At 52.4% G+C, this 24,103-nt stretch overlaps 6 protein-coding genes across 6 annotated transcripts; 3 read left to right on the top strand and 3 right to left on the bottom strand.

The window, feature by feature from the left end:
• Window positions 1-420: 420 nt before the first annotated feature.
• Window positions 421-3,265, bottom strand: BBA_08113 (uncharacterized protein; the record flags this gene model as incomplete). The annotated part of the gene is made up of 4 exons (XM_008603210.1): window positions 421-521; window positions 572-1,417; window positions 1,475-2,192; window positions 2,417-3,265. The coding sequence occupies 4 exons, from the start codon at window positions 3,263-3,265 to the stop codon at window positions 421-423; spliced, it is 2,514 nt and encodes an 837-aa protein (XP_008601432.1).
• A 1,777-nt stretch (window positions 3,266-5,042) lies between these two features.
• On the bottom strand, window positions 5,043-6,311 carry BBA_08112 (triose-phosphate transporter; the record flags this gene model as incomplete). The annotated part of the gene is made up of 3 exons (XM_008603209.1): window positions 5,043-5,980; window positions 6,030-6,097; window positions 6,166-6,311. The coding sequence occupies 3 exons, from the start codon at window positions 6,309-6,311 to the stop codon at window positions 5,043-5,045; spliced, it is 1,152 nt and encodes a 383-aa protein (XP_008601431.1).
• Window positions 6,312-7,475: 1,164 nt separating this feature from the next.
• On the top strand, window positions 7,476-9,010 carry BBA_08111 (Cytochrome P450 CYP537A4; the record flags this gene model as incomplete). Its single annotated transcript, XM_008603208.1, has 6 exons — window positions 7,476-7,804; window positions 7,857-7,887; window positions 7,941-8,081; window positions 8,116-8,134; window positions 8,185-8,310; window positions 8,367-9,010. The coding sequence occupies 6 exons, from the start codon at window positions 7,476-7,478 to the stop codon at window positions 9,008-9,010; spliced, it is 1,290 nt and encodes a 429-aa protein (XP_008601430.1).
• Window positions 9,011-10,735: 1,725 nt separating this feature from the next.
• On the top strand, window positions 10,736-12,143 carry BBA_08110 (domain found in IF2B/IF5; the record flags this gene model as incomplete). Its single annotated transcript, XM_008603207.1, has 2 exons — window positions 10,736-11,982; window positions 12,035-12,143. 2 exons carry the CDS (start codon window positions 10,736-10,738, stop codon window positions 12,141-12,143), a joined length of 1,356 nt encoding a protein of 451 aa, XP_008601429.1.
• Window positions 12,144-12,382: 239 nt separating this feature from the next.
• Window positions 12,383-15,108, bottom strand: BBA_08109 (guanylate kinase; the record flags this gene model as incomplete). Its single annotated transcript, XM_008603206.1, has 5 exons — window positions 12,383-12,739; window positions 12,833-13,744; window positions 13,797-13,952; window positions 14,028-14,774; window positions 14,827-15,108. 5 exons carry the CDS (start codon window positions 15,106-15,108, stop codon window positions 12,383-12,385), a joined length of 2,454 nt encoding a protein of 817 aa, XP_008601428.1.
• Window positions 15,109-15,636: 528 nt separating this feature from the next.
• Window positions 15,637-20,179, top strand: BBA_08108 (intron-binding protein aquarius; the record flags this gene model as incomplete). Its single annotated transcript, XM_008603205.1, has 5 exons — window positions 15,637-15,920; window positions 15,975-16,075; window positions 16,127-16,432; window positions 16,566-19,634; window positions 19,686-20,179. 5 exons carry the CDS (start codon window positions 15,637-15,639, stop codon window positions 20,177-20,179), a joined length of 4,254 nt encoding a protein of 1,417 aa, XP_008601427.1.
• Window positions 20,180-24,103: the final 3,924 nt, after the last annotated feature.

Below are 24,103 nucleotides of genomic sequence, written 5' to 3'. Positions count from 1 at the left end.
CTTGGCCAGAAGGAGGAAAGATGACTTTGCGCTAATGGGTAACGGGACGCCCATTGACGATGATTCGAGATTAATTCTTGTCAACTGTGAGATGGTGCTCTTATCCATCTACGTTCCTGGTAGTCATCGCCGCCCAGACGCCTCCTTCACAAAGTCGGCTTCGTCTGCATAATCAATAGATTCAAATCGTCTTCATGTAAAGTATGAGTGATCCTCCTTCTGGCCCAATTACACCTAGCTTATATGTACCATGCGTTCGTCTTTTTCATCTGGCCATCTCATTTCGCTCACCACGGTTCGCTCTTCCTGGTATCAACATCTCCCTCCACACACAAAACAACACCCTACATACGAAACATAGGAAACTTCTCCCTCTGAAATATGTTGGATAAATGCCATGCGTATGCTCACGCTAGATGCTTAAAGAGTCCACACCGGCGCCTTGATCAGCACCTGCCGGCCCTTAACTTCCAAGGCCACGAATCCGGCAAAGCGAACTCTCCCGGGTTCTTTCATGGCAGCTGCGCATTTATTAGCTCACATTTTGTTTATCTTGTCTAGTGTGGCTTACCTGGCTTGTTTTTCTGGCCTTTGCTACCCTTCTCAACGACTTCTTCCAGCTCCGGATCTGAGCCGGATTGGTTCGCTGCAGTCAGAGGTGGCAACTCCCCCTTCTCCACCTCCATCAGATTCGGCTGGAATATATCGGCTGGCATTGGATACCAAATGGAAACGTCGCGGCTCTCCAGCGGCAAGTTTGCCGCCACACCGATGGCCAGTTCCACAATCATCGATGTACTGCCTTCGACACCAGGAGGTGGAGGGTCCGTCAGATGTGAATGAAGGTACCTCACGAGGTTAGCCGTGGCCACCTGGATGAGAGCGGCTCTGTTCTCGGTCGCTTGCGCATTGGTCTTCTTTTGCAGGCCGTCCAATGTCGCCATTCGCCAGTTGACAACCTTAGTCGTCTGGGCATCAAACTCCTCCGGTCGGTGCATGATATGAGTATTGCCGCGGATGCCCATCTCGATCTCCTTCAACTGGGCGCTCAAGTGCGGGTCGAGATCTGGATGGAAGCATTTGTCAAACAGCTCAGTGACGAGCCAACGCGAGATAACGGCGCGTCCGACGGCAGTCATTTCCTGCTTGCCCGTCTTGAGCGCATCGGGGCTGACGAATTTGTCTAACCAAGGGGGAATAATGTGCCATTCTTTGCGTATGTTAAAGGAGAGGTTCTGGATGGCACCGTTCAGACGGCTAAAGCGCGTAGCGTACTCGCTGTCGTCCAGGGCCGTTCTTGACTGTGAGAGACGCTGGTTGGCAACAGCATTCTGCAGTTGCTCAACTTGTCCATTCAGCTGCTCAATCTGAGATTTGCCGTCAAAATACAGACGCTTGACGTTTTTATATTTCGTGACTGCAAGTTGGGCACATGTTAGCCGTCAGGTGCCTTTGATAACAGCTCACCACTTACGCAGTTCTCTGAAAGCCTTTTCACTGTCAATCTCCTTTTCTGCAGTCGGCTGAGGCGTCTCACGGCCTGGGTCTGATCCCTCAAAGTGGCGGCCATCGCCACGGTAGGCGGGTTGGCCGCTGCCGACGCCGGATCCCTGCGGCGGCAGAGGACTGGCGGCGGCCAGACCAGCATTGCTGTGACGGTAGCTAGGAGGGTGACCCGTATTGGGCTGCTCGGCCTCGTTGCTTCGTCGGGAACTCTGAGGTGGCATGTCGGGCTGCTGCTGTAGTGATTGTGATTGCGGCGGCGGCGGCTGTTGCTGGTTCACGTGCTGTGCAGATCCAAGCTGTATGGCCTGGGGAGTTTGGTTTCGTAGATCTTGTTCGTAGGCAGAAGATTCATGCGATAGCTGGGACGCTGTCTCGGGATTTTGCGAACCTGGATAGCAGGCGGAGGGGAGTCGCCCGTCTGCCGTCTGCTGCAAGAGAATTTGTTGGTGAAGCTGTTGCTGCTGCGTAGATTGCGACGGAATATCAAAGTGAGCCTGATTATTGTCGGATTGTAGCTGCTGTTCCTGAGAAATGATCTGGCCAGGGCCTTGCTGCAGAATCTGTTGATATTGGTGAGGCGGTGCGTGCGGGTGCGGTTGGTATACGCTTTCGTCAAATGAGGAATGATCGAGATCGTCACTGGGAACAGGGCGAAGAGTGCTAACAAGCGGCGGGATGCGGGAGTCCTAGAAAGTACATGTCAATGGGCGATTTGTTTGTTGAGTTGGTGTGTGGCAAGGCTCAGTCAAAGCCCAGCAGAAGCCTCCGACAATAACGGCTTCTTTGTGGTGGGATACATGGGGTTCTCGCAGCGAAAGTAGTTTTGTGCAGAGAGAATTGGAATGAATGAATCGGAATGGACAGCTGGGATGTGGAGTGCGGATGGGTTTCAGGCTGGTTGGGTGCTTACTCTCTTGTTTGACGAGCGGCGGCCTAAGAATCCAACGATGTTGTCGTGTTGCTGACGGGCGGGTGAGTGCGAGCTGTTCTGACTGCTGCTGCTGTTATCAGAGCTATTACGAACAGAGCCAAAAATTCCCTTGATGATGTGCAGCTTGCGGTTTGTACGGTGCTTTTCGGGGGCGGCCTGGGGAGGAGGCTGATGTTGAAGCTGTTGCTGTTGGAAGCTTGCGGGGCTGGGCAGGTCGTCGACGGAGCTGGTAGCGATGCCGTATACCTGCTGCTGATGCGAATGCGACTGGTGCTGCTGGAGGAGAGAGCTTTGCGAGGGATAGCGAAGGCTCTGTGATCGATTTACAGTCGGATCGACAAACTCAGAATGTTGCTGCTGCTGGCGGGCATCAAAGACGAAATCACCGCCCGGGTGCTGTTGGAGAGGCGAGGGGTTATTATTAGTGGCCGATGCGGTGGAGGCTGCGCTGTAGAGGTGAGGCGGGGGAGCTGGCGCCTGCGACTGTGCCTGGTTCGTCTGTGCCTGGTGCAACTGTGCCTGTGGTTGTTGTTGCAAAGTCGACACCTGCTGCTTTGGAAGCTTGCTGGACCCGGGACCTTGTAATATTGGTAGTCCCTGTTGCTGCTGTTGCTGTTGCATTTGTTGCTGCAATTGATGTTGCTGCTGCTGACGGACGTCAATGGCTTCGTGAGGACTGCCCGTTGACGACGACAAGGCAGACTGCGCGTCCAAGCCCGAGCCAGTCGCATCGCCGACACCGCTGCTTTGGATTCCAACAGCTGCCTGCTCTGGAAGACCGTGCTGCGAGCGGTTGCCGTGCTTCCCCAGACGTGGAAACGTTGGCATCGGGGCGTGTATCTGTCCTGTCTGGAGGTTTGAGGAGGGATGGGGGGGTGCGTTGCGACAGAAGGGGGGGGCGTCTGCGGACGGTCCCCAGAGGTAAGGAAGGATACGTTGAAACTGAGAAGCTCGTCTAAAAAAAGAATGCCGATGATGGGGGGAAGAGGAGGATGGAAGCGATACAGAATCGACCAGCCCACGCAGAGTAATGGGGAGAGAGGCGCAGCTCCGGATCTTTGGGTGGGATGTGACGGATTGCGGCGTCTTTGGCTAGCTACCTAGCTAGGTAGCAATAGCAAGTTGCGTCGTGGTTCATGGTTGAGCTATAGCTTTCTAGGTCAGCACTTTCTACTCCAGGCGAATGCTATAATTAATCCGCTCCTTTTTTTAAGCGGGCTCATCTTTTCTTCTTTTGCTTCCAGGCGGTTGCTTGCTTTTTCGGAATATCCTTCTCCAATCAGCAGCACGTCGTTATAACAGGTAGGTAGGTACTGGTAGCTTTCTCAGCCTACCTAATTACTTTTTGCCTGCTCAGCGGCCCAGTTTCCTCAGTCCTGTACCGACTCGAAATCGCGCCATAGGCTGTAATAAGCGATACTAATAGGGGCCTCTCTTTGTGCTGCTAGCTGCATCTTGGTCAACAGTGATCTGTAGGGCTACTTCAGTGCCCAAGTATTACTGGTTACGTATAGGCTGTGAGGCTGTGAGCTACATACCAATGCACCGATTGGCTCCTATTTTCCAAGCTCCGCGCCGTCCAATCTGCCACAACTACAAAGTGCTGCCTCTTTTATTGTCTCAACCAACTGTACTACTCTACCTCGACGTGCCTCATCAGACAAGTCTGATCTTCCGCCTGTTTCGGACTGTCACCCCGAAAGCCTCGTCGCTTTCTGCTCAACGTGTCGCCATGCCACTGGTCACCCTCGAGTCCGCGACCATGGATTCTAGCCTCGTGGCTGTGTTCAGACCTGAAATGAGCGTTGAACCCACGAAATCATGCTGCTGCTGGCCGCTCAATCATGCTCATCTCCGCCTGTTCTCGTATCTATCTACGGAGCACGGCTTGCAACCCGCATGTGTACAGACAGATCTACAGTCTTGGCCGCCGTGCCGCAAGGATCTTCGGCGCAGCTTCAGAATTAGAAGCCACACTAAAAAAAGCAGAAACACTGGACGGTTAGACGGCAAAACGGCTCCTTAACTCCTCTCTACTCCTCCTGTCTGCCTCGACCCTGTGATGCCTCTTTATGCCAGAACAATCTCGTTAATGAAGATCCATGCCCACCAAATTACACTGGGGCGCCACCGCCACCCTGGTGCCTGTTATTTGAAGTCATCAGTGTCATAATTAATAGATGCAACTTTCACGGGCAATGCAGTACCTTAGTTGGAAGTTTTCTTCTCTCATTTTTGCGAGTGAGCCGCCAAGAGATTGTCCCAAGGGTCCAACCTGCAGGAATGCTGCCCAATGCCCTCCTAAACGCATATTCTATCTTTAGAAGTTGGGAGTTGAGGCTGTGCTTCAAACTACCAGCATGCGCGTGAGCAAGTCCATCAGCCGCCGCATGAGTCCCCAAGTAAGACTCCTTTTCACAGTTCAGTGCTAATGGAATCTGTGCATGCATTACAATCTCATCGGGAATATGGTCGTGATCGACAACGCTGCAGATTGCACGGCCACAATCATTAGTTTAGTGATATTAAGTGTTGTTCATATACGTTCCGTATCAAGACACCAATGACTCGTTATGCCTGTCTTGCCAGGATACAAGATCAAGGGTTACATGGCACTTCTCAATCCACCGAGCAAAGCTAATCCAACAAAAACAGCTAATACGACGATGCTGATCCGGCGGAGTATAGGCTTCTCGGCACCGAATGCTGACCACTGACGATTCGCATCAGCAAGATGGCTCTTAATTTGTTCGTGTCCAAGCTTGTAGTAGACCATGCCACCCAGCGCAATCGAGTAGCCAAAGAATTGAAGCGCCGTGACCTGCGATCCAAAAATAACCATGGACGCGACGACGAGCAAGATATCCTTGAGCACACCACAGATTGTCAGCACAACGGCCGAGGTCTTGCCAATAAGTAGCACCAAGGAGACGTTGAGCATGAAGGCGCAGAGACCATTGAGGAAGAAGGTAGACAGACCGACGTTGAGCACATCGGCCATGGTGCACCGGGGTACCTCGGTGACGAGGGCGATGACACCGTTGAGCGCGGCGCACACGGGCGCAAAGTAGTAGAGCGAGACGAGAGGGTCCATCTTGAGGTCGCCCGACAGCAGACGCTGGACCATTGTCAAACGCAAAGCCTCGAACATTACACCGCCGAGCTGAATGAGGAAGCCGGCAAGGACAAAGTCAATCTCGCCGATCGAAGCAATGATGACGCCAAGGACAATGATGGAGACATTGGCGGCCTGCTTGAGCGTGGGCTGGGAGACGCCGAGGGCCCAGCCAGAGAGGAGGACGGCCATGGGCGTGGTGGCCTTGAGCATCTGAATAAAGGACACGGAGAGGTACAGGTAGGCGATGTTGCTCAGAATAAGACTGGCGCTGAAGAAGACGCCGATGGGGACGACGGCGCGCAGGTAAATGCGGCCCGTCATCTTGACGGCCTTGCGACTGTCGAGCATGGTGGTGTAGCGCGCCATGATTTGGGTCACAACGGTGGCAAAGAAGAGGTGATATGTTGTGAGGATGACGGGATATCCTGGCTGGTGTGTCAGTATGAAAGCGTACCGTATAGCATGAGCACATACTGAATTTGAGAGTGTCAAGCACCCATTTGTTAAACAAAATCACCAGCGAGGAAAAGGAGATCCAGGCGCTGCACGCACATGTTAGCAACGACAACGCTACCATCGCGCAGCACGACGCCAATGGCTTCTCACTTACACGACATAGAGCCACGGCGGGAGGAACATGCCAGCCGGTTTGCTCGCTTCGGCATCTGGATTCACCGTGGGCAGCGTCGGCGAGGGCGGCTCCTCAACCAGACGCTCCATCTCGACGGCGTCGCCGCTCTTCTTGTCGTCGGCCATGGCGGCTGCGGTAGAGCCTAGAGGGCACGCAAGCAAGGGTGTGTCTGGAGTACGCTCTGCGCCAGTTGCTAGTCCAACGGCGAGATTTTGGCGACAGAGGGCACACGAGTCAAGATTTTTGAACTGGCAGTCATGCCTTGCCCCTTCCCTGAAATTTGTACCGTCTCTGAATAAAAACGCTCCACCCAATTCACCGAGCCGCCAGACGTCACACAGAATGGTCGCCGATGGGACGCTAGTTGTGCTCCACCCGATGCGACAGCGGCAATCGGAGCACGGCCATCTTGTTTCGATTCAAGAGTCTGTCAATCTTGCTTGGGCTTGTTGTCAATCGGCTCATCAGATACATCGGTTGAGGCACAAAGTAAACATGAACCTTGCGACGCCTGGCTCTGGTCGTCTGGCTGCATGGCGTGCGCAAAGAGTCTCTACGCCGCCTTTCCGTACCGGGTAGCGACACATCTTATGGGATCAAGCACTCTTCCGTACATAAACAATGAGCGTGTGATAAATCGGTCTGTTTCTTACGTAGTCTTTCACATGGTCTCGTTTATCTGGTTTCATAAACTGTAGTTGGCTAGTCTACTGAGCCTAATTCGCTCCGTTGGTGTGGTGAAAACCCTCATCGATGTGCCAGCTCGTCGTGTTTCTCGCGGGGCAAATCTTGCCTTAGTGCCCTCTTTCGGCAGTGCACATTGGGCAAGTATAGGTAACTAGTCAAAATGTGATTTTCGCTGCCTGCATCCATAGTTGCTTTACCCCGGCCTTTTTTCTCTAGCTGCCAAGCCTCATATCATGCTGCAATTGGATCGCCAGCGCGGGCCCCGCGGTCGCCCGAAAGCTGGGGTAAAACCCGTAAACGGCGGCGGCGTGCGGCGATGGTCTGGCAACTGATAACGACCGTCCCATTTCCGAAGCCAGTAAATACACTCGGGCTTGTGGAATCGGCTAGCTGATAAGGCGCGCCCGATTTCGCGGCGACTAGACTGACAAGCCGTTGATAAAGGCTTGCTTGGCCCCTCTCTTCAAATACACCAACACGCTTCTTGAACTTTGTTTCTGGGCAAAAACCGAAGAAGAGGAGCAACGAAGTTTTTCGTCGATATATCTCGTATTCTAAGTATACAAGACCTCGCACGCACTCATACCGACCACCGATTAGCCATGCTTCTCGCTTCGCCGCTGACCGCCGCCGCGGTACTGGTGCTGTTGGCGGTGATTCACCTGGTCCGATGCTTGCGATCTCCGCTCGCCAGACTGCCCGGGCCGTCCATTTCCAAATACACATCGCTTTGGCTGAAGTGGCACGAGATCAACGCGACCAGGACCGTCTATATCCATGCGCTGCACCGCAGGTACGGTCCTGTGGTCCGGGTGGCGCCCAATGAGGTCGCTTTTACGTCGTGGGCAGCCATCAAGGAGATTTACTGCTCAGGCGGCAGCGGCTACGACAAGACGGAGTTTTATGACATGTTTACCATTTATGGACGACGGTGTGTGTCTCGTCCCGCCCTTTTCAGGGGCGTGAGGCTGACTCGACGACAGTACCATGTTTACTACGCTGAACAAGGCTGATGTAGGTTGTAGACCAAGGTGTTGGCTGTGCTCACTGCTAAACAAAGTTTGCAGCATGCGAAACGAAAGCGTATCCTTGCCGATCGATATGCAAACACCAACATACTGAAAAGCGCCTCAATGGATGGTATTCAAGAACGGTCGGCCAAATTTGTGCGCCGTTGTGCCTCTTCACCGAACGCCGCCGATGTTTTTGTGAGTAGCATTGGCTTACATCCCTGGCGCTCAGCTAACCGTGCTTCAGATGTGTATGTGCACGAGAGACGACAAGGCTCCCTCCATAACTGACTTGTCTTAGCTTTACACGCCTATGCCTGCGATTGTGTTACCCATCATCTATTCCACCCCCGCGGCACCGATTGCCTGGAGAATGAGAATGACGAGAACATGATGCATCAGGTAGCATCCGATGATAGTCTACAAAGTATGACTAATGCAACACGGGATATACAGTCTACAGTGGTACTGACCTTTTGCTAGACCGTCTCATCTCTCACTACGCTCCAACGCTGCATCGTATTTTCGGCAGTGTCCTGTACTTATTTGCAAAACCACGAGAAACGCCACTGGCCGATACATATGTTCTGGAAACTAGCCAAATTCATGACACCGCCACGTTCACGCTGATGAGCCGACTAGAGGAGAAATCGGCCGAGCTGGAACCAATTGACATGGCGGCCGAGTGTCTTGACCATATGGCCGCCGGCATTGACACCACGGGAGACGGGCTGTGCTTCCTGTTGTGGGAGCTATCGCAGCCGCGCTCGCTCAAGGTACAAGAAAAGCTAGCCCGAGAGCTTCTTGCGAATCCCCACGCACCATTGGACCAGCTGCCGTATTTGGATGCTGTCGTGTGCGAGGGTCTCAGATGCTACCCCCCGATCCCCATGTCCCTCCCGCGGTACGTTCCGGAGGGTGGTCGCATGGTTGATGGCCACTGGCTGCCCGAGAAGACCGTCGCTAGCTGCCAGGCGTTTTCTGTGCACCGCATCAACGATGACATGTTTCCTGAGCCGGACGCTTTTCAGCCGGAGCGTTGGTTGCAACTAGATGGGGATGCGGATCGACGACGGTTGTTGTTCGCTTTTGCCAACGGCGGGAGAGGATGCGTTGGAAAGCAGTAAGTTGTTCTATTTTCACGATATGTTTTTTTAAAGCCTAATGTGATTTTGCAGCCTGGCTCTTGCGGAAATGAAAACCTTGCTTCGAGACGTTTACTCTAGATTCACCACTTTGCCAGAGTCGTCGATGAACGAGGAAGCGATGAAAATGTCTGACCAGCTTATATCAGCCAGACCGATAGGACAACGGTGTCTGTTGCATTTCCGACCTCGACAAGGTAGCAGCAAAAGTTGAGAAGTTGTTTAGAACAGACCCTTGACGCATGCGATGTGTGCTCATGCTTTCGCACGATGAGAGTAGTAGAATGCCAAATGTTGTTCATATCGCAGTGCTGTTCTCTGCGATTCTCTGCGTGCAAAAATTGGTGACTTGAAGAGACTCCAGCGCCGGCACTGATTCGAGGCATCGAGTATCAAGGCCGAACTAGTCTGACGACAGCAGCATGATGGACTGGCAGCTAAGCGTGGCTATAGGGCTACATGCGAACGACGTCCAAGTAGTCAGGCAAGCAGAACTGAATAAATTAGACGCTGCTGCACTAAATCACACCACTTTTCGGGGGCGGTGATTTTGTTGGACGCTGTTAACCTCTCTTGTGATGGAAGTGGCCGCTTTGGTGCAGAATGTTGCAGTTAACGCAACTTCAATAATCAGGCATTTATTAAGAATAGTGGGTGACAGGTAAAGAGCCCTCTTCAAGATGGTGTTTGACTTGCTAACCGATCACTGAAAGGAAAGCGTTATCTCGCTGCAGCGACATGATGAAAGTTGCAGGTGCCTAGTGAGGTACAGTAGCAATGCATGACGATGAATGTTCATGTGATTTCGAACAATAGGTACTTGGGCACCGTAGTTACAATCTACCTATACTTGAAAATAAAATAAAATAGAAATTTACCTACCTACCCAATTAATGCCGTCAACTGCCGTCAAATGCTTACCTACTCCACTCGACAAGAGCTGCCTCACCCACTCGCCCCTCCTCCTTCCGGCGCCACACTGTGCAACGCCGAAAACTCGCCCTACTTGCACTTGCCACATTGCCCAAGGTCGACTCATCTGCGCTGCACATTTTTTCCCTTCCTCCTTCTTCTCCTCTTCACCCAACCGTGCCAACTGCCCGCACCGTGCAATCATCCAGCTCAGCTCTCTTGTCCAGCCTGTAGACTGTTCTAATCGGTCGCAGAGCGTCAGCCAGAATCTTTCGCACTCGAATTTATTTTCGACTCATCCCCGCTTCTAGCACCATCCGTCGTCCGCCCGCGCGAACCCCGACTCCCCTACCACCATCCGATTTTGCCTGGTTCCCCTTCCACGGCAGAAACAGATTATACAGCAATACACTAGCTTGCCAGAGTCGTTTATGTATCAGCACGACCAGTTTAACGTGTCCAGACACATCGTCGAGCTGCAGCCGTTCCATATACGGCGCAAACCTTCTTCTCCCGATATCAATTCCGACGGTTGACACATATTCAACGCAAGAGTTCATGCCTACCATACTCAACACGAGACTTTGTCCTCATAACTTCATGTCATTCAGAAGTAGTCATTGCTGATTCTTCTTTCTCCCCACCAGCTTCCACAGCATTCCCGCCTATCGCTTCTCCAAGTCTTCATGACTGCTTTGTCCCTTCAGACCTCTCCGAGTCCTGTTCATCAAGCCCGCCACATCCACTGAAAAAAAAAACCTTCTTCTACAGACAGCCAAAAAAAATACCGCCATCATGGTTCTCGTCAACGTCAACCGCGAAGTTAGCGATAACTTCTATCGCTACAAGATGGATAAACTCATCACCAAGGTTGAAGGAAAAGGAAACGGCATCAAGACCGTTGTTGTCAACCTCGTCAACGTTGCCAAGGCCCTGGGCCGTGACCCCAACTATGTCATCAAGTACTTTGCCTTTGAGCTCGGAGCCCAGACCAACACCGACCCCAAGGACGACCGTTGGATCATCAACGGTGCCCACGAGGCTGCCAAGCTCCAGGACCTCCTCGATGGATTCATCAAGAAGTTTGTCCTTTGCCGCGGCTGCAGCAACCCAGAAACTGTTGTCATCATCAAGGACCCTCGCATTATTCTCGATTGCAAAGCTTGTGGTCACCGCACTGATGTTGACATCCGCTTGAAGCTCTCTGGATTCATCATCAAGCACGAGAGCAAGAAGGGCAAGGGCAATAAGGCCGACAAGAAGGCTGCTCGCCGTGCCAAGAAGGAGGCCACTCAGAACGGCAACGGCTCTGGTGATGAGGGCTCCGACAATTCCGGCGAGAATGGCCAGAACGGCACCAATGGCCATGATGTTAGCGATGACGAATTTGATCGCGCGGCTCCCACCATTGACAGCGATAACGAGGTCAGAGATGACGAATGGGCCGTCGACATGAGTGAGGAAGCCGTCAAGGCCCGTCAGGCCCGCCTTCCTGATGAGTTCAAAAGCAAGCTCAACATTGATGATGATGAAGCCGGCGGCGATAGCGTCTATGATGAGCTCGGTCAGTGGATCCAATCTCAGGCCAAGGAAAAGGGTGGCATCGATAACGTCGACTCCATCCAGGTCTACGTCAAGGCCAAGGAGCTTGGCATCGAGGGCAAGCACAAGACTATCCAGGTCCTTGTTCAGACTCTGTTTGACAAGAACATCGTTGCTCAGATTCCCAAGCGTGCTGCCATGATCAAGCAGATTGGCACTTCTGACAAGCATGAAAAGGCTCTCCTTGGTGGCACTGAGCGTCTCATGGGCTTCCTCGCTCAAGAGAACCCCGATGTTTACCCGCAGATTGTAAAGATTCTGCAACTGTACTACCACAACGACCTCATCACAGAGGAGGTTGTTCTCCCTTGGGGTAAAAAAGCTAGTAAGAAGTACGCCGATCTTGCCGTCAGCAAGAAGGTGCGCAAATCTGCTGAGCCTTTCCTCAAGTGGCTTGAGGAGGCCGAGGAAGAGGAGTCTTCTGAGGAGGAGGAGGAGGAGTAAGTATTCAGGACTGCCTGTTGTTTATTTCCTATCTCTACTATATCAAAGCTGGGAAGAGCTTTGCTTATTGCGGTATCACGCTTTTGCTTTGATGGAGATCGCAGCAAATCAATGTCTTGGTCATGTGCGAACTTTTGAGCTGCTTCTGATGGTATAAATTGAACTCCACTCGCTACAACTACTTTAATACCCGTGAAATGCAATGTGCTCCCCCAAATACAAGAGAACCTGATGTCTTTTGGGTATCAACCAGGATTCCTTCGCCCCTTGGTCTCTTTCGTGCCTCGTTGCATGCTGCGCAGGCTTGTACCATATTACCCCAAAACCAAAGTTTAATAACGCATAGAAGGTGAGCAACAACAGACCCATACATATATCAGCACTTGCGTGTCATGCCTAGGGCTTCGCTTCTGCATCTGCCATGTCAGCGTCCCCATTGGCTGGTGTCTCTTCCTCTTCCTCTCTGCCACCGCCACCGTCTTCCGAGCCACTCTCTTTGTCGTCGGCCTCGGGCTTGGTGTCTTCCATAGCCTCACCACCGCCATCGTCGTCTTCCTCGGTAGGGGCGCTGGCGCCGCCCTTGTACAGGAAAGTACTCAGCTTCGCGGCGGCGTTGTCAACATCATCTTCGTTGTCGTCGGCGATGCCGATCATGGCGTCGTATACCTCGCCGACCTTGTCGATCGCGGAGCTCGGCGTGTCGACGAGGATGTAGCGCGCCTCGAAATCCATGTCCTTGGCGAATTGCGCAGCCTGTGGGTACAAGTTAGTGACATGTTATGTACGTATATATATATACATGTGTGTGTGTGTGTGTGTGTTAGAAGGGAAGCAGGAATAACGTACCTCAATGTCGAGCTGGATAATGGGAATCTTGCCGACTTCCGTCACGGCGTCGATCGCCTTGGTGCTCGTGCCGTAGTGGCTGCCGTCGCGCTCGCCGTGCTCGACCAGGCGGTCGCTATCGCGCAGCTGGTTAAATTCTGGCGCGCTGACAAAGTGAAACGTTTTGCCGTTGGACTCGCCCTCAGCCGCGGCGCGCGTCGTGTGCCGCACAACGAGCCCGAACACGCCTCTGTGCTTCTCCAGCAGCCGGGCCACAACGGCGCAGAGCGTCTCGTGCGAGGAGCTGGCGAGGATGACGGCCGCGCGGTTCGACGGCATGTCCTCCTCCGACGCGGCGGCGTCATTATCGACGTTTTCTGCCTCGTTGTCGTCGGCGTCGTCGGTCGGCTCCGCAAAGACGACGGCAATCTGCTGGGGGTCGTCAATCTTGTCAAAGGCGGCAAGGCGGGTGCGGGCGGCTATGCGCAGCGCGCGCCAGCTCTTGCTCGATTTGCCGTGGACAGCGGCGGCCCGGGAGGCGTCGCTGGCGGGCATGCCAATCTCAAAGTCGTCGTCGGCAATGGGCCGCTGGAAGCTCGCGAGCTCGGGGAGCTGATAGCGCGCCGGCGGACGGAGCTCGTCCAGGGTCGCTGACGATGCGCTCCGGTCGAGGAACGCCATAGAGACAGCGCCGATGGGTGTCGGGCGCAGGCGCTTGCTGGTGGCCATGCGCTCGGCCGACGACCTGGCCGCGACAAAGTCGGCCGCCGTCACGGGCTCCCGCTCTATGGGAGGACAGCTGGCCATCTTCCAGAACACCCAATTCTTGTCGCGCGCGAGCACCGTCTCCACCATGCGGAAAAAGTAAGGGCCGTCGAAGCCTTGCCTTAGATATTCGGATATCCGCCGCTTGGTATCTGTTGCCCATTTTGTCTGGAGAGCGCGTTAGTTTGTGATGCGGCCACGGGCAGCGGATGCTTCTTACATCTTCCTCGCTGAGTTGTTCGCTGTACACAACAGCCTTGTTTGCTGTAGGGACACCGGTAAGCTTTTGCTTTGCTTCGGCAGATAGAGACAGCAGAAAGTCTGTTATAATGAGAGCTTGAACGAGGACATGTCGTCGGAACGACAAGTCACTTATCTGTGTGTGTGTTCAGTTGGTAAATATCTCAAAGTTGGTAAATATCTCAAAGCGGAAGAGAAAGAAACAGCTTACCTCGAGCTCGAATAGATCCTGGCTTGTCAGGTACTTTGGATTGAAAGCTTCCGCTATTGTTGTTGCGCCTTCGTCATTGCGCTTGCGCTTCAGCGATCTTTGGTCGTCGGCATGCAGCGATTCGAAAGCCTTCATGGTCTCTTCTAGGCTGTGTTTAAAATGAGAAAATTTGGCGGAATCGAAAAGTGTTGTCGGTTGACTGAAGCTTTCTTGTAGCGACCAGAGCAAAGGGTACAGTTCCTCAGAGCTGAGGCGGCTGCTTCCTTCTTTGGGCTTGCCGTCTTTTGCGTCGGCCATTTCCTCGCCGTTGGTCTCGGCATCGACATCCATCTTCGTAGCATCGCCGTTTGCAGTCGTTTCGTATGCTGTCACATTTTCGACGTGGTACTCGCCGCGTAGGTTGACCGAACTTCTGTCGCCCAGAGGAAAGCACTGAAACATGAAGATGAAGACGCGACCGCAGAAAGCGGTATCCTCTGCCCTTGAAAGTCGACGTAGAAGCTCATTACAGCTGCGAAGTATGACTAATTTCTTTTGCGAAAAGTTCTTGGCAGTCATGCGCTCTCGTCGAGATTCAAGAAAATCAAAGATGTGGCGACATCCCGCAATTGTTTGGCTGTCGAGCAGCTCTTCTACCAGCCAAAATACAAGCGCCGGATCGCATTGACCGCCGTCGGAGAGTATAGAGAGGATGTCGAGAAAATTCCACATGCGCACGAATTTGGGAGAATCAATCGGGATTGACGCCTTGGCAACCGGTTAGATGATTACGTTTGCGCTCGAGTTGTTGGTGACTTACTATCAATGCACCGAAAAGATCTCTGGATGCGCCTTCGACAATCGCGAATTGCCTGCTTTTCAGGTCTGCTACGGCCGCATCACTGTCTGTAGCCTCTTCCCCTTGTTGCGGCAGCGCCGCGTCAACCCGCGAGTCCAGGTCTGCAAAGTCGGGCATGGTAAGCGCGGGCTCGATGCTCGATGACTGCTTGATTACAGAGGCCTCGTCAAGTAGACTAGAAAGAAGCTTCCCGAACGCATCAACGGAGGCCATGCGAGGCTTGTCCATATCTAGGGCAGGCATCGTAGGCGGTTAGGCCAGAGCTTCTCGGAGAGCGATTGTAGGTTTCGATGCGCCTCTGGGCCGTCCACCCCCAGCAGAAGATGGGCGCAAAGCTTGCAGGATCCGCCTTCTACTTGCGCATCAATCTGGCGTTGGACGAATATCTTTCGCGTCGGATGTCTTTCGATTCGCTACCGCCTGGTTGAGATACAAGTCTGCCAAGTTTCGGCTGGGGTGGTGACTGCGATGTATGTAGCAGAAAATACGAGTCTCGCGGAGCACAAAGGTACTCAAAGATGTAGGTGCAAGCGGCGCTAAATCAAAGTATCACAAGGTGTGTGGGTACATGCTACAAACACCCACGCGTGAGCTAGCTGTCGCGAGGGCGAAATTTCGGAATCGCTGCGACGGCCAGGTTCGAATCTCCATAGTAACCGACGTCAATCGCTTTTTGCCTCGTTGAACACCGCGCGCAATTCTACAGAGAATTGCAAATACACCTAACCGATCGCAAGCTGCGCATATCTCATGCCGACGAAACTTTAGATCATGCCCAACGCGAAGCGGCTCAAAAACAGCGCCGCTGCGAAGGCCAAGGCACCCGTCCATCACGAAGAGCCTACTGGTGAGCGCCCGACACCTGCAGAGGTCGAGGAGGAGGAGCACCAATTCGTGCGGGTTGCGCGGGCGCACTGGTTAAAGACTACAAAGAAGAAGATCAAGGTCAAGGTCAAGAATGACGTACTCAAGCAAAGCATCTGGGAGGTTCTCGAGCGAGACGGCTTCCAGCACAAGTCGTTGCTTCTCTTGGAAAGCTTGCAGACCTTGGAAAGGTGAGCAGATCGACAACTGCGTCGCAGAGTAATTGGATGCTGACGGGCGGAAAGCTATTTATGGCCGGGCTACACAGAAGAAGCGTCCAATGTGCACGTCTTGTTGATGGCGCTCATCATCAACGTCAAGCGCAGAGAGCATCTTGAGACTTGGAGTAAGTTTTGCCCAAGAGATGCTCTTCTAGCACTTTCTAACCGTGATAAAGCTCTATTTGAACAACAACCCGAAGAGTTCTCCTCCTTCTTCCGCCGAGTGTTGTCTCTGACGCTCGATCGAACCCTTACGACGACCATCCGAACAAATTTGCTCTGTTTCTTGATTCATGCCTTCCAGACTCTGGACTCTGGCATTGTGAGAAGGGAGTGCGCGCCGCTTGTTTCTATTGGTATCTGGCACAATATTTCGACAGATCAGGAACGGGACCGGCTTCTGAATCAGACTACACAGCTGAGGAAATCTTGGAGAGCTGCCCAGAAGCGCTTCGACGCGGGAGACGATGCGATCAAAGCTCGTCTGCGCTTTGAGCGCTCCTGGCTGTACACACTTCTCCTTGATTTCCTTAGCTTGCTTTATGAAGAGAACCGCAAATCAGGCAAGCTTCCTCTTCTTTTCCTCCCCAAAAGGCATGCTAACATGCCTTACAGAGCAAGATCTATACTGCGAACGATTTATCGAGTTTGTGACGGATTTACAGAGCCAACTACCGACGAGACGATACTTCAATGCCCTGCAAAATGATCTAAACCTTCTTCCAGCGATCAGGCTATCTCCCATGTATAACGACGAAGCAAATGGTCTCTTCCGCGATCTCCAAGCTCTGCTTACTCACTTTACATATTTCTCGATTGACGATCAGACTGGTGCTCAGCTTACTCGTGAAGAAGCCTACGAAAGGCATTGCAAGGCACTTGGAAAGCTTCAACGCACTGCTCTCAAGTATTTCAAGGAGAAGCTCACTGTTCTTGCCCTGTCCAACTATGGCTCTATCGATAGGCGCGAGGAGCTAAGCACTCTTCTTCAAACTCTGACGGATGACGAGGTTGCGTCTCTCGCTGGGTATCTGGGTATCAGAACGAAGTACCCAGAGGACCTCAAGTTACCCGCAGGTCGCCAACTACAAATAGAGTGCATGCTCAGCACCTTTGAGCGGAAGAAGACGTTTCAAGAGCTTGCTCAGACCATGTCGATCGTCCCTACGGAGAAGACCTTGTTCGATGCAAGCTTCCAAAGAGCAGATTCATATGACGGATCGCACCCACTGGCACTACCCAAACTAAATTTGCAATACTTGTCTGCTGGAGACTTCCTCTGGAGAGCCCTTATTCTATACCGCTGTGAGTCGTTCTATGGTATCCGGAGAGATATCGAGACGGCAATCCGCCGGCTTCAGCCAGAGAGCAAGAAGCCCGGGGAGACACACTTTGCTGGTGTCTCTAAGATGGCCCTACCAATTTCTAAGCCAGCTATCATCGATGTTGTTCCTGCGCTGATTGGCGATTCAAAGCCCTCCATGGTCAAGGCCGAAGTCTCGTTTGATGTGCGAAAACTTGGTGATCATGTCCGCAAGGAGTGGGATTCTCTCCGCCCGGATGATGTGGTATTTTTGCTGTCAGTTGAACCGCCGGCAGACGATGCTATCACAAATGGATTCTCCCCGAGCGAATTGGAAAGAATAGGTGTATCGTCAGTACGTGCTGCCGAAGTCATTCGCGTCACAGATGACAAGGGACGTCATGGAAAGGAGCCTAGGAGCCGTGATGGCAAGCGTCGTATTGAGCTGAAGCTTGACTCGCAAACGTATGCAAAGGATGCCGCTCTGGCAGCTGCAGGCAAAAGAGACGTATACGGCAGCGTGAACCTGCTACTGAGAAGAGGCCGTCGCGAAAACAATTTCAAGCCAGTTCTTGAATCTATCCGAGACCTCGTTCTCTCCGATGCGCCTCTACCCAGCTGGCTTCATGAGGTGTTCCTGGGTTACGGTGATCCAGCCGGCGCAAGCTACAAGAATCTACCGAACCGAATTAAGACCGTCGATTACAACGATACGTTTTTAGAGTGGCAACATCTTATTGAGAGTCTGCCAGGCAAGACCTTGGAGCCAAGCGATGATGTGAGCGGTAGTTTCGGTCCACCTTACGTTTTGGAAACCCTGGACAAACCTGAAGTCCAAGTGCCAGTCAAGGCCTCGAAGAAGAGGCGCAGGGACGCTGAGCCGGAGACGGCAGCGGAAATAGAGGCACTGAAAGTCACCACGTACAAGCCACCAAACCAAGGTCCGTACCCAGTCGATGCGCCCAAACTCAACTCTGTTCGCTTCACGCCGGCGCAGGTTGAGGCTATCATGTCCGGCTCCCAACCCGGCCTAACGGTTGTGGTTGGGCCTCCAGGAACTGGTAAAACCGATGTGGCGACTCAGATCATTCACAATATCTACCATAACTTCCCCAAACAGAAGACGCTCCTGATTGCGCACAGCAACCAGGCGTTGAATCAGCTCTTCGCCAAGATTATCGCACTCGATATCGATGAAAGACACTTACTTCGACTTGGTCACGGCGAAGAGGAGCTTGCTGCTGAGGGAAGTTTTAGCAAGCATGGTCGTGTTGACTCTTTCCTTGACAACCGCGCCCGCTTCTTGTTTGAGGTCAGGAAGCTAGCCAGCAGCCTAGGCGCTCCCGGTGCTCACGACAACTCTGCTGAGACGGCGGGATACTTTAACACGGTCTACATCCAGCCAGCCTGGAAAAGTTTTCAGCAGGTTCTCGCCGCGGATGAATCGTCGGTGGCGCAGATCATCGAAGCATTCCCTTTCCACAGCTATTTTGCAGATGCGCCCCAGCCCCTCTTGCCGCCAGAAGCGGAGCGTGCTCAGATCATTGACATTGCTGAAGGCTGCTATAGGCACATTGAGAAAATATTTTCTGAACTGGCTGACATTCTACCCTTTGAAATCTTGCGACGAGAGCGGGACAAGGCCAATTATCTACTGACGAGCGAAGCGCGAATCGTCGCCATGACTACTACACATGCTGCCATCAGGAGGGGAGAGATTGCTGCTCTTGGTTTCCGCTATGACAACGTTGTGATGGAAGAGGCTGCTCAAATCACAGAGATTGAGACTTTTATCCCGTTGGCAATGCAGAGGCCGGTCGATGGTGACGTACCTCTGCAAAGAGTTGTGCTGTGTGGTGACCACTTTCAGAACTCGCCTGTAATCCAGAGCCTTGCGTTCCGACACTATGCCAACCTGGAGCAGTCGCTGTTCTTGCGGTTCGTTAGACTGGGTGTACCGACAATTTCGCTCGATCAGCAGGGCCGTGCCCGCCCATCTATTGCTCGTCTGTACCAGTGGCGCTACCCCAAGCTGGATAACCTACCTGGCCTGAGTACCAAGGCGGAATTCCAGCAAGCCAATGCTGGCTTCAAATTCGATTTCCAGTTTATCAATGTACCCAAGTACAAGGGCAAGGGCGAGATGGAGCCGACGCCGCACTTTATTCAGAACTTGGGCGAGGCAGAGTATGCTGTTGCCATTTACCAGTACATGAGGCTTCTTGGATATCCAGCCGACAAGATCAGCATTCTCACGACATATGCTGGACAGAGAGCACTTGTTAGGGATGTGCTGTCACATCGTTGCGCGAGAAACCCAATCTTTGGTATGCCCAAGGCTGTTGCTACGGTGGACAAGTACCAGGGAGAGCAGAACGACTGTACGTATTCTTGGCGTGCACCTTGTACAACGTTGAACTAATCTTTGCCAGACATTATTCTTTCTCTAACTCGTACATCACGAGTCGGATACCTGCGTGATGTGCGTCGCATGACTGTTGCCATGTCGCGTGCCCGTCTCGGTCTGTACATTCTCGGACGCCGTGAAGTATTCGAGGCATGCCACGAGCTGCGCCCTGCCTTTGATATTCTCTTGGCACGTCCCGACAAGCTGATGCTCGTGACGGGGGAGCTGTGGCCCACGCAGCGTCCCGTAATTGCCGCAGAAGACGACGGTTCCATTCCGGTCGTTAATGAGGTTATCATGGACGGCGTTGAGCATCTGGGCCAATACGTGTTTGAGATGACGAGCACCAGGACGAAGCAGCTGGAGTTGGAGAATAGAATGGTGGATGTGGTAGAGACGATTGCGGAAGAGAGGCTTGGTGAGGGTGATGAGGGAGAGGCTGAGGAGCAGCAGACAACGTACTACGACGGTGTAGTTGAGCCAGACATCCAAGAGGTTCGCGAGGGTGAAGCGAGCTAATAATCACAGGCACGGGTGATTTGCGACGAAAATTGAATATGTTGTTTCTGTCTTTTCATTTGCTCAGGGCTCGATTTGGCGTTTTGGTTTTTTTTTTTTTTTTTTGGTTATTTCATCTTTTGCATGTATGGAATACTAGATCAAAAGAAATTGCATGGAATCGAATGTCTTGATGATGCAGCTTGTTCTTAGTCCCTTATTACACGATGAGACGAGGCTTACGACATAGGGAAAACGTGGCACAGCTTTATCTCGGTCAGCTAGCTGTGTTACACCCAAGACGCTCTGGCTGGACAATTACCTACATACGTAAGGTCCTTGGAACAGTGTTGGACGAGCATGACCTTGCATTGGATTGGGGCCTCGAGCTGAATATGGCAAATTTGACGCAGACGAAGTGAAAATCTGAGACAGTCAGCTGGGCTAGGTTAAGTTTTGCTTCGAGTATCTATTGATTGTTTACAAGGCCCCATGAGATGAAGCAAAACAATGCACAAGGTCTTACAGCCGGTTGTGCGAAAGCCCTACCGTGTAAACGCGTAGTAAGAGCGCCTTGGCGACCCCGCGTGGTGCGTCTTTTCGAGTTTCTGTACCGAACAACGAGATTTCGGCCTCGGTAAGTGATTGACAGATTGATTCATAAATTTAGATCTTGACGCCCGTGTCAGAGGTTATCCGTCTGCTAACGGATCGGGCGGAGGCGGCTGCACGGCAACGGCCTGGACTAGTAGTCATAGTAATACCTATTAACTAGCTCGCGAAAACCACGCTACTCGGCTTGACCTTGCTTTTGGGGCATAATAGTCAACAGGAAAGCCGGGGAGAGCGGCTGACGGTTTGCTTTGAAAGGCAACGTGCGGCAAACGACAATGTTTTTTTTCCTTCACTTGATAAAAATAATATGGGACGACGGCGCCAAGATTTTGTTCGCATTTTCTTAGACACAACAAGTGTCACGGGCTCCCAAGCTCCGGGCGACCGTGCACCATGTTGATATACAGGCTTGATGACAATTGCTTTCCATCTACAGGTGAATCGTGGAGTGTATGGGTATATGCACAAGTGCGCCTGTGTGTGAGAGAATATGTGTATCCGGTTTTACAGCGAAGGAAAAAAAGAGGGGGGGGGGGTTCAGTAATTGTGATGGCGGGTCGCCCGATATGTTCTTCTTTCTCCCAGACTGTCTGCCAATTTGCCAGCATTCTGGCCCGAGGGTTTTGAACCCCTGCCCAGACGGAAAGCGATACATTTTACGGATGGGAAGAAAGGCGAAAGGCTACTGTTTTCAAGGTCCTGCAGTGGACAGGGATGCACTTTTTCCCCGTGAGAGTAATTCATGCGCAGAATGTTTGAGCAGAAAACTTGCCCAGCGGCCTCACTAGTGACAAGCGGTTCCTGAGCGACCCCGTCAAAAGCTGCGGCGTGGCGGAAAGTATGATATCATGCCGATGCTGATCATATATCATATCGATGAAGAGTTCGTCAACGTACATGTGTACGAACCTGTCTGCAAATATGGACACTGGTATCATTTCTATAGCCATGATCAACGCTGCAATGCGATGCTCTTGATGTACTGAGCAACTAGGCAGTCAAAGCAACGTCGAGAAACGAAATGTCCTTGACCAGGACTATGACGTTTTGTGGAGGTTGTCAGAGAGGCAGAGAGAGCCAGCGCTGACTGGACGATGCCCAAACAGGCCAAACTCGTACTTACCTAGTTAATTTCTGTAAATTATTGTCGAGAATAAAAAAGCTAACCTCCACATTAAAAACCATTGCATCGAGGCGCAGCTTTTTTTTTTCTTTTTTTTTAACCTTCCATCAGCGCAATGGGTTGCCGTGGTAATTTACATGTGAGGGAGATAGGAGACATCGAGTTGGGCGTGTGGCACGTCGGGCCCAGCGCAGGATCAAGTTGCAATAGGTAGATTATAGTAGAGACATGAATCGCCCAGTGCCAGGGGCTGCGGCAGGCATGAATGTCACGGTGCAGAGTCTGTCGCGTGTGAATGGAAGATTGCTGCAAATTGCCCTCGGGCGGACGCAAGGTCGCAACGGGCTGGCTAGCTGCTGCAAGCACTTTGACTAAGCTGAGGAAGTGTCTTGGTCCGGGCGCGTGCGTGTGCGTGTGCGTATGTACCAACCAGTAATACTCGACAGTCACCTTGGAAGTGGGAGGGCTAGTTAGAATGGGAGCGAAGAACTTGTGTAATGACGATGCTGTATTTATCTTGTGCCCTTCGACCAGGCAGTACGTGGCAGCTGGCCACTCGGAAGCTGCGCTCTCGTGTTGGAAGCGAAAAGAGGTGAAAGAGTGAACAACAGAATCGACGATTGCTTTAATTGTTTTACCTCGGGGCCATATCCTTCAGTCAGTGACTCACAGTTGTATGACACGGGTAACACGCGTCTGGTCCGTGACAGCATCGCGTGTGGCTGAAGGATGGGCGGCGGGCAGGCTGGCCCAGGCTGGCTGGCCCAGGCTGAGAGCGGGCTAGCTGGTGAGGAGAGTCGAGATGCGGTATTCGTAGTGGGTATCCAGTTTGAGTGACGTTTGCCAGAATATTTCTATTTTTTGAGTTTTCTGGCTGCTAAGAATAACTATATGCGCGGGGGGTTCTCGGAAAGCAGACCTTGACCTTGGAAAGTTCGTGGAAGTAATGTGTACAAGTCAAAACGATGACAATACTCGAAAAAAGAAACGACAAGACAGATGCAAAAGGGCTGTATTACTGGTGTGGGTAGTGGCATGTATGTATGATTACTACATATTACCTGCAATACTTGGTGACTGGCATCTTGGTAATATTGAGATTCCAAAGTTTGGTGGCGGTGGTGGCGGCTGCAAAGAAAAGTATCGAATCAACAAGATAATGTGGATGGATACCTGGGAGATGGAGAAAGGGGCTCATTGTGCGTAAATACCTGCAGTGGTTTGCAGTGAAATCGCCTTGGTAATCAAAGCAATCAACAAGGCTGGATGGGCGAGTGTAAAATATGAGGTGTGGCGCAGGTGTGGCGCGGCAGTAAAAAGTATCTGGTAGGAGGAGCGCGACACAGGGGGGAGCGCCTTCCTTTCTCGTTTTGACCCGCTCGTTATTTTACATGCGGAAATATATCTGTGGCCACAAGCTTGCCCGGCACCACCAGCACCAGCACCAGTGCCAGCAACCAGCGCCAGCAACCAGCGCCAGCAACCAGCGCCAGGCCAGCGCAACCCGCTCCCGCGCACCCACCCACCCTTAATCATCTTTGCTCGCCCAAAATTTTTGCACAACTCCCTCTCCAAACCCTCACCACTTCCAATCCCCAAACACAGGTGGTCCGGTGGAATTTCTTCTTTTTCCCCAGACCGATATCCCTTACCCTCCATCACCAGGGCATTGGATTACTTCTTCTGAGTCTGCAGTACCAGAAGCCACTCGAGACACCTCCCATCTCGCAGTTCTGTTCGCCACACCAAAACATACACGGCTTTTTTTTTTCTTGTCCTTTCCCACGACAAGAACTTTCTCGCCATCTCGTCTGTCGCTTTTCCACACGGCCGACGTACCGAATCTCAAGAATCTTTCGCCTCGATCGTATTCTCTTTTTGATAATACTGTGGCTTGCTCGATATACTTTTTTTTTCGACACGCCTCTTTTTTTCTTTAATCGCCTCTTTTTGGCGCAAACTTGGTACTCGGTTTGCCCCAGGAGCTTTTTTTCCCCTTTCGACGTCGCCCCTCGCAATCTTCGACCCTCGACGATTGTCAACTTTATCTCCACGCGCTTTTTTCATCGATCTTTGCCGTCGACTGCCCCGAAGCAGACCTCGACAAATACTTCCCTCGCGACTTCGGTTTAGCATCGCCCCTGCGACTGCCGCGCCAAAGTCTGCTTCTACCTCGACGCCTCTAGCTCGCGTCAGGCTCCCACCCT

Source organism: Beauveria bassiana, assembly GCF_000280675.1.
Source record: "Beauveria bassiana ARSEF 2860 unplaced genomic scaffold BBA_S00031, whole genome shotgun sequence".
Taxonomy (NCBI): domain Eukaryota; kingdom Fungi; phylum Ascomycota; class Sordariomycetes; order Hypocreales; family Cordycipitaceae; genus Beauveria; species Beauveria bassiana.
The sequence above is the reverse complement of the archived record's forward strand: the minus strand, read 5'-3'. Positions and strand labels throughout refer to the sequence as shown.